This window comes from Chironomus tepperi, unplaced genomic scaffold (genome assembly GCF_022539635.2).
Source record: "Chironomus tepperi strain 1889 unplaced genomic scaffold, CSIRO-AGI_Ctep_v1 contig_349, whole genome shotgun sequence".
Classification (NCBI taxonomy): domain Eukaryota; kingdom Metazoa; phylum Arthropoda; class Insecta; order Diptera; family Chironomidae; genus Chironomus; species Chironomus tepperi.
The window spans coordinates 161006-168954 of NW_027226471.1; the positions used below are offsets into that span (position 1 = coordinate 161006).

At 29.4% G+C, this 7949-nt stretch overlaps 3 protein-coding genes across 3 annotated transcripts; 1 reads left to right on the forward strand and 2 right to left on the reverse strand.

Moving 5' to 3' along the window:
* Positions 1–55: 55 nt before the first annotated feature.
* Positions 56–1541, forward strand: loj (logjam). The gene is made up of 5 exons (XM_070645032.1): positions 56–363; positions 431–492; positions 626–740; positions 804–990; positions 1059–1541. The coding sequence occupies exons 1-5, from the start codon at positions 222–224 to the stop codon at positions 1249–1251; spliced, it is 699 nt and encodes a 232-aa protein (XP_070501133.1). The 5' UTR covers positions 56–221; the 3' UTR covers positions 1252–1541.
* Positions 1542–1549: 8 nt separating this feature from the next.
* On the reverse strand, positions 1550–4272 carry LOC139094110 (protein phosphatase inhibitor 2-like). The gene is made up of 4 exons (XM_070645034.1): positions 4139–4272; positions 3717–3916; positions 3324–3369; positions 1550–3253 (listed from the first exon to the last, which is right to left on the reverse strand). Exons 2-4 carry the CDS (start codon positions 3769–3771, stop codon positions 2758–2760), a joined length of 597 nt encoding a protein of 198 aa, XP_070501135.1. The 5' UTR covers positions 3772–3916; positions 4139–4272; the 3' UTR covers positions 1550–2757.
* A 275-nt stretch (positions 4273–4547) lies between these two features.
* On the reverse strand, positions 4548–5445 carry RpS24 (ribosomal protein S24). The gene is made up of 2 exons (XM_070644958.1): positions 5330–5445; positions 4548–5092 (listed from the first exon to the last, which is right to left on the reverse strand). The coding sequence occupies exon 2, from the start codon at positions 5090–5092 to the stop codon at positions 4700–4702; it is 393 nt and encodes a 130-aa protein (XP_070501059.1). The 5' UTR covers positions 5330–5445; the 3' UTR covers positions 4548–4699.
* Between the last annotated feature and the right edge of the window lie 2504 nt (positions 5446–7949).

The following is a 7949-nucleotide window of genomic DNA, read 5'->3' on the forward strand; positions in this document are numbered from 1 at the left end:
TACATTTTATAACTGGTGATTCCGCAGATAAATACTTCAAATGATGTATTTTTTGCACAAATAAGCATAAATTATAGTCTTACTAAGCAAGAGAAAGAGTTTTTAGAAGGATATTGACAATTTTATATAATTTGTGTATGTCATTTTTGAACGATCCCCCGATCTACATTAAATTTCTCCAAGGGAAATTCCCCCTATAGAATCAAAATATTTTCCATACGATGAGAATAAAATTAGTTATTTTACTATTTTTACTTAATTTAGTTAGGTTTATTGAAAGTGATGATACCACAAATCGAGGATTAAGCTGGTATGAAAGTCTTCCGGCCGTCGCTATGGACTATAAAGTCCACATAGATGCAGGCAAGTTTTGATTGACATATTGTTGAAAAGGTGTATTTAATTTAATTAATTGTATTACAATTTAAAGGAAAGGAAGACTGCTTTTATCAATATGTTGCAAGTGGTGCTACATTTTATGTCTCAATGCAGGTGATTCTCGTTTAAACTTCATTTATCCAACTGTTGATTTTGTTGACGTCATGATATTCAATATCCAATTCCTTCACACTTACCTTAAGTGAAAGTTTAATGTTTATAGGATTACTAAAAATTTTATTTTAAGGTGATTCGTGGAGGCGATGGAATGGCTGGATTTGCTGTTAAACATCCAAGTGGACAAATTGTTCATCCATATCAATGGCAAGCAAATTCTGATTATACAGATGGGCAATCTACAGGCAAGGAGAAGAACATATGATAAGATAAGAAAAGAGTTTTAAATCTTAAACTTAATTTTTTAGGTGGATATTATTCAGTCTGCATTGACAACCAGTTCTCTAGATTCGCTGGAAAGCTTGTGAATTTGTACATTACTGTCGTTAAATATGATGACTGGGAACGATTTACAAAAGAGATAGAAGATCTCAACCTTAATATGCAGAATTTCACGCAAGTTGTGCAGACTGTAGAATCAAATTTAAATGTCATGTAAGCAGTCTTTATTTTTTGCAAACATTGCAGTGGCTGAAGATTACCTATTTTTTTAAAACTTTCAGGTCTCAATATCAAGCCAATTCACGAGCCAGAGAAGCTAGAGATTACGCTCTTATTAAAGATAATAATTCATACGTTGGAACATGGTCAATTGTGCAAATTTTTGTAATTGTCGTTACAACGACTGTTCAAGTGTATTTTGTTAGGAAGCTCTTTGATATTAAATCTAGTGGATACTCAAGGAGTAGAATATAAACTTAAGGCATTTCTAACAAGAATGTGATTAAAATATTTTTAATCAAATTCTAGAACAAAAAAATTAATTGCTTTAAGACATTCATATTACTTCCAATTTAAAGTTAATATAAGATATTTGTATGGATTTTTAAAGCAATTAATATGATCGGATTATGTACTAAATAACGAACAAATAATAGCATAAACGAACAGCATTCCTTAAAAAGAGAATTATTTTTGTCAATTTTGTTAAATAAAGGCATACAATAAAACCTAATAAAATTATAAAACAGTTTATATAAAAAGTCTATGAAGATATTGTTCATGAACATTTTTTTATTTTATTTTATTTTTCTTCCTTTTTTTATATCGTTAAATCTATTATTTTCATCATTTTGTGACAATAAAATAAACAAAGCTTTTTGGCCATAATTTGGAAGCAATTTATAAGAAACAAATTGTTATCATGATGTTTTTGATGCCCGAAAAGTTTGTTCGTGTTTATATATTTATTTTTACTTACTCGCTTACTGAACTTATTATCATCAATCAATAAAAGTAATATTCAATTGATTCTTCCATTTATATATTCTTCTCTTGTTCCTCATTTCAAAAAAATTATAGAAATTTATCGTCATCTCTTCTTACTTCAGTTACTAATTTTATATGAAATTTTTATCATGTTGCTTTAAATAGAATTGCTTATAATATTGAATCATGTGTTTTGATGAGGGATGTATGTTTAACATTAAATTATGCTGATAGGGTGAATTCTTCATTACATTATATGACTCAAAACTTTCTAGAGTTGGAAAACCTGCACATATATATATTGCGCGTGTAATATCAAATTAAATAAAAAAAGTATTAGCCAAACTTGACAATCAAGTCAAGTCAAATTAGGTCCACTCATTTCTACATTCAAAACTATCTATTATCTACTCTGCAATTTAGCAGACACTTCCAACTCTAGACTTAATTATTCGATATATCTTCTCATATTATTAGTGTTAAGGAAAATAAGTAGAATATTATATAAAATAATAATAAGGAAAACTGGCACTAAAAACAGCTTTCATTAAATATTTTCAACATTTCATTCTTTGTAAGATATGAAAACGATGGATTTTAAATTCAATGATCAAGGATCGTTCGTACGTATGAATTTAATTATTATAAAAAATATATTTTAGTAACATCATAATTTTGCTGTTTCAGCCTAAAAAACTTATGCGAATACAATGAATTTTTTTTGAATGAATAGAACATTTTTGTAGCATAACGACATTTATCTGAATTCTAAACGACCATTATATGCTGCAATCTATGACCTGGTTTTCAATTGACTGTTGCACGGCAAAAAAATAAATAATCATTTCCCGTGCAATATAAAATTTTCAAGGTATATTGAAACTTTGTCTAAAGAATTGTCTATTACAACCAAAAATATAATGAATATGAATACCGGTCATAGTTAGTAAGGAACAAAAAATTTTAATGGATGTAACTAATTACAGCATTAATTTAGGGATCCGTACTATGTGAAGGTTTTTCAGAAGACGTGCCTGCTCCCTCATCTTCGGCTGGTTCATCATTATCTAATTCATCGTTCGAATCTTCAATGCTTCCACCAGCAGCTTCTCCGATTTCATCGTCTAATAAATTTTCCTCAATTTCCTCTTCAATTAGTTTTCGTGCAAGCTTGATTGCACTGGCTTCATTATAATGCAATTTACGTCGTTTCTCGAATTCTATTCGTTTTTCACGCTGCTCATCAGTTTCTGGTAATTCTTCATCTGATTCTTCGCAATGTAAAGATGCTCGTCGTTGCGTCTCTTGGGCAACTTTCAGTTTTTCAGCTAAAACGGATGCATCCAATTCATCTTGTTCTGCTAATTTTGGATCAAGATAATTGTATGGCGTTTTCGGCTCGTCTACTTTCATGTGACCATAATCTTTATTCGGTGGATGATACGTTTGGAGAACATTTATCTCATCGAATTTTGCTGACTTCCGATTACTGCCATTAGGAAGAAAAAATATCCCTAAAACTAACTCAATCATAATAAATAAATATGTTCAATACATACCTGGCACCGAATTGCTTGTCAAAACTAGATGATTTCAGGATTCCCTCTAAAGTACACAAAATATGGTTTTGAAACGAGAAAAAAGACGGTTTAGACTCTAACTCATGATCAATAAAAGCGCATTTTCTCAGCATAGACCTCTAAATATATTTGGGGTCAAATATCAATGGTCTTTGGGAAAATACGCTAAAATTATGTTAAGGACATAGAAACTAGATTAATTGTGTGGGTATGTATATCAGTGTATGTTCTGAACGCATTTATTCCCTAATTAAATTTGATTAAAATCACAGTTAGCACTTTGTTATACGAATGAATTTATATTGCGTGACTAGCTAGTTACGGTAGGAAAATTCTTAGAGAAGGAATGCGTACGACTTTTATATGACTTACTACATGGCTTTTTGGCATTAGGACTTTCCGAATAACTAGGAGGTGATGATGACATTTTCGTGCTTTGTTTCTTTTTTTAGACTATTCGACCAAAAAAGGTGAATATTAAATGAGAACAATTTATTGGAAATCGATTGAGTCGCTGTAATCCTTGTTGATATTTTTTTTTTCGTGTGTATATAATATATAATCCAATGAATCTAAAACGAAAAGTAAATAATTTTATTTTTTCGAAATATATATCTAATATGATAATATTTTGTTAGCTTTTGTATATAAATAGCTCATCATTTGTTAATAAAGTTAGTTAGATAAATGCAGGAAAAATTGTATTGCAATGAATAATAAGAAAAATATTCAAGCTTTACAAAATTCTTATCAAATTCACGAAAACACGTATCTTTTTGTGTACATTTACTTACAAAAGAAAGAAATGCTACTCTTCCTTATCACAACTATTACAAACGGTCATGATATTAACTAGAGACCTGTGATATTTAATTTTTTATATTTTCCAATTTTTTTCGGCAATTTTTAACCACTACTGAACACACTCTGTTTTTTTAAATCTCTCAATGACCGTTATTTTTTCCCAACCTTTTTACGCAATTTTTTTCAGCTAACTTCCAGGATCTGATTAATGTTATATATTTTACTTCCTCCTGAAATTAAATTACTCAATTGTTTTGATTTAGGTGATTAACATTTACATTTATCTGAAAATTTTAAATAAATTGCAAATTGGAATCTTGTAGTTAGTGTACAATGAGATCAAATTAAAGCAGCTGAAATATGAAAGATTTTTAAACAAATTAAACAGTAAGCATTGACTTATATTAATTCCAATTATCGCACATCTTCATGTTTTATTCATGTTATTTTCAAGATGATTTTTTCACAATTCACGATAATGCACAATAAGTAAGAACAATTTGTTGGAAAGGTATCTTAATGGAAAGTATAGTTCAAATATATCCATTAATTTACTTCTTTGCTGCTTGACCAACCTTTGCTTTCTTGGTACCACGGACTTTCTTCATTCTGTTCTTACGTTCTTTACGTTGTTTGCGTGTTACCTTCTTGACTTCATAAAGTCCATGGCGAGCCAATCTGTGTTTTGGTTCAAATTTCTTTGCGAAATCTAATGTGTCGTAGATCAATGCGAATCCTGTTGATTTGCTACCTCCAAAGTTTGTTCTGAAGCCAAAAACAAAGACAACATCAGGTGTAACTTTGTACATTGCAGCCAATTTCTCGCGGACTTCCTTCTTTGCAATTGATGGTAATCCTGGATGGAGAACATCGCATACCATTTGTTTGCGACATAAGAGGCGGTTTGTCATAAACTTTCTTGTACGAATGGTTGCAGTCGTCATCTAAAACGATAATAAAGATCAGAAATTGGTTACTAATTCCTTAAAATAATTAACAAAAACAATATTATCCTTTCGTACACATAACCTTTAAGCAGAGTTTTGAGTAACAAAAAATATTTTTTAAGATATTCACTAAAATTCAGCTTTTATCAATTATCTTTTTGCTAGTTCATGTGCACAATATTTAGTTAATTGTAGTCCATATAAATTTTGACTTCAAAACTCACTATAACTCACCTTTTTTTAAAAAAATTAGACAATTTCAACACGATCTAGTGAATTGAAATTTTAAAAAGGGGTTCACAGCTACAATTTTGCGAGCACCAAAACTTTTTACCCATAATTTAAATTTCATTTTTCAGTTACAATCATTTTCTCTCAGATAATGCGCAAATGTGATTTTAATTTTTAGTTTAATTAAGAAGTTTAGAGTCGTAAATAAAAAATTATATTGAATGAGAATAAATTAAGGAGAATTAAAAAAGTGAATAAAATCATTAAAATTGATTCGTAAGGAAGATACTATTAATTGTGACATTTTTCGATTGCAGTGTGCTTATCAATAAAAAGTCATTCAATGTCTCATAATAGAACAGACAAATCTTGAGCGTTCAAACTGTTACAAATGACTTTATGTCATTCAAGTTTAAATTAATTGATGCATTAATTTTCTTTAATGGGGTGATAAGAACTACGAGAAAAAAATAGTTGGAACAAATTGATTGATGATTTATTATGTATGTAGTTAACGGTAGTTAACTTCAAATTTTATGGAGCCATTTGAAAAGAGAATCGTGCATAAATGAATCCAATCGAAAATTTAATTTACGAATGAGAATTCGCATACAGCTTCAGAACCCTTTTACACGAAGGGATGTGTAGCAGATTGAAGAGTTCTGTCTAATAATAAAGTACCGGATAGGACAATATAGCATCGGATGTTGATAAGTATGATGTCAAAAAATTTGAATAATTTATTCCCATAAAAGTGATTCTAATATTCAATTCAATCGCTGGTATTGCGTCTAGTATCATCATGTTAATAATTCTATAATAAAATTCTCTTGTTTACCGTTCTACATTTTCCACCTATTAGAATAATTCGTAGGAAAAAGGTTCATAACACAATTCGCATTTGTTTATATATGCTGAAAACAATTTAATACCTTTTTATTCATAGATGAAATCAGAATAAGTATAATTTTATAATACAAGCATTTTTCATTGATATCATTATTATTCATTTTCTCATATAGGTCGGTCGTCTATGCTTTATGTATTCCATATATTTACATAAGAATTGATTAAACTATAGAAGCTACTATCCATAAAACACGACCGGTGCAGACTGTACCATAAAAAGAGTCGATCCTCTTTTGTAGGCATACAATTTTTTGTTCTCTTCCACTCAAGCCACATGCGATTTTTGATATCTCGAATAATATTGAATCGTATTGGTATAAAAATTTCCATAATTAATTGAGGAAACAACGCGCATTTTTACCTTTTTTCGAGTCACGTGCTTCAATATTCTTTTCAAAACCTGATTGTTTTTCTTAAAATCTTCAGTCAAAATGCTTTGTTTTGAGACAAGCATTGCATATTACATTGATAAGCCCAAAAGTGTTCACAGATTAAAAATTGCGAAAATCTCTACACCTGGCTCATTGATTATACATTTCAGAAATATGCTGATTTCAAATATCCTCTGAACATGTCATATGAAGAGATTTTGAACTAAGCATTATACTCAATACAATTCCAATTGTGATGTGACGGGGTAAAAATAAAGAATTAAACTTAAATTCTTTGCATCACACGGAAAACCATAAAAATTGAGCACAAAATCCATTAATCTACGTATAGAAATGCGTCAATATGATGAAAATGCAGCCATTGAAATTTTAAAAGCACTTTAGTACTACTCAGAATTTTATGGCATGTACATATTTATCGCACACATTTTACGTACAAATATATAAATTTCATATTGATAAAAAAGATATTAATATCAAGTATGTATGCATTCGATGAATATGCATTTGCAATTATTAAAACAGCCCTTTAAACATAATAGACTCGTGAGTTGTACTCTATAGAATTCAAATAGTACGATTTATATATACATTTTTATTTGATATTGCTAGAATCGATGCTTTTAACATTTCTGTGAAACGTGTGTCTGGTTGTGTATATAATAATATCCATGTCTATATTTTGTTTAAAATCTGTCTCATATTGCATAATGTGTAATTAAAATGCGTTCAAATGGCATTTTGAGGGGCAAATATTTGACTGAAACACGATACTTCTGATTTCATTGTCCCAACAAAGCATAAAATTTTGGGGGAAGTTTACTATATGATACCATAAATGACAAACTACTGACATTTTATGAGCTCTTTAAACGACATTAATTAATGCATTGTAAATTTAATAAAACAGATAATATAGTAATAATATTATTTTATAAATGGAGAGTGACAGACATGTTAACATATGCCTTATTCTTCTATCCACATTCATTGTGGCAATTCCAATGAGTAGTCCAATGAATTCCAGTAGATCAAATTAGAAATAATAAAATGATTCTTGTTAATAGCAATCTAAAACTATTCAAAATCAGAAGTATTATAATTAGATAACCAGCAGTAACCAAGTGTAAGCAAATAGGTTGACTAATGAAGATGGCACAACGTGATGTGTAACATAAGATTTGAATAACAATTTGGCTAAGAAGTATAAATTTTTCATCATTTAATGTATTTACTTTCAAGCCATTTATCATAGCGTATTTTAATTTATGAGATTTGTCTGCTCAGGAGAAATTAATGTTCCTCTGTATATTGTTTACTTC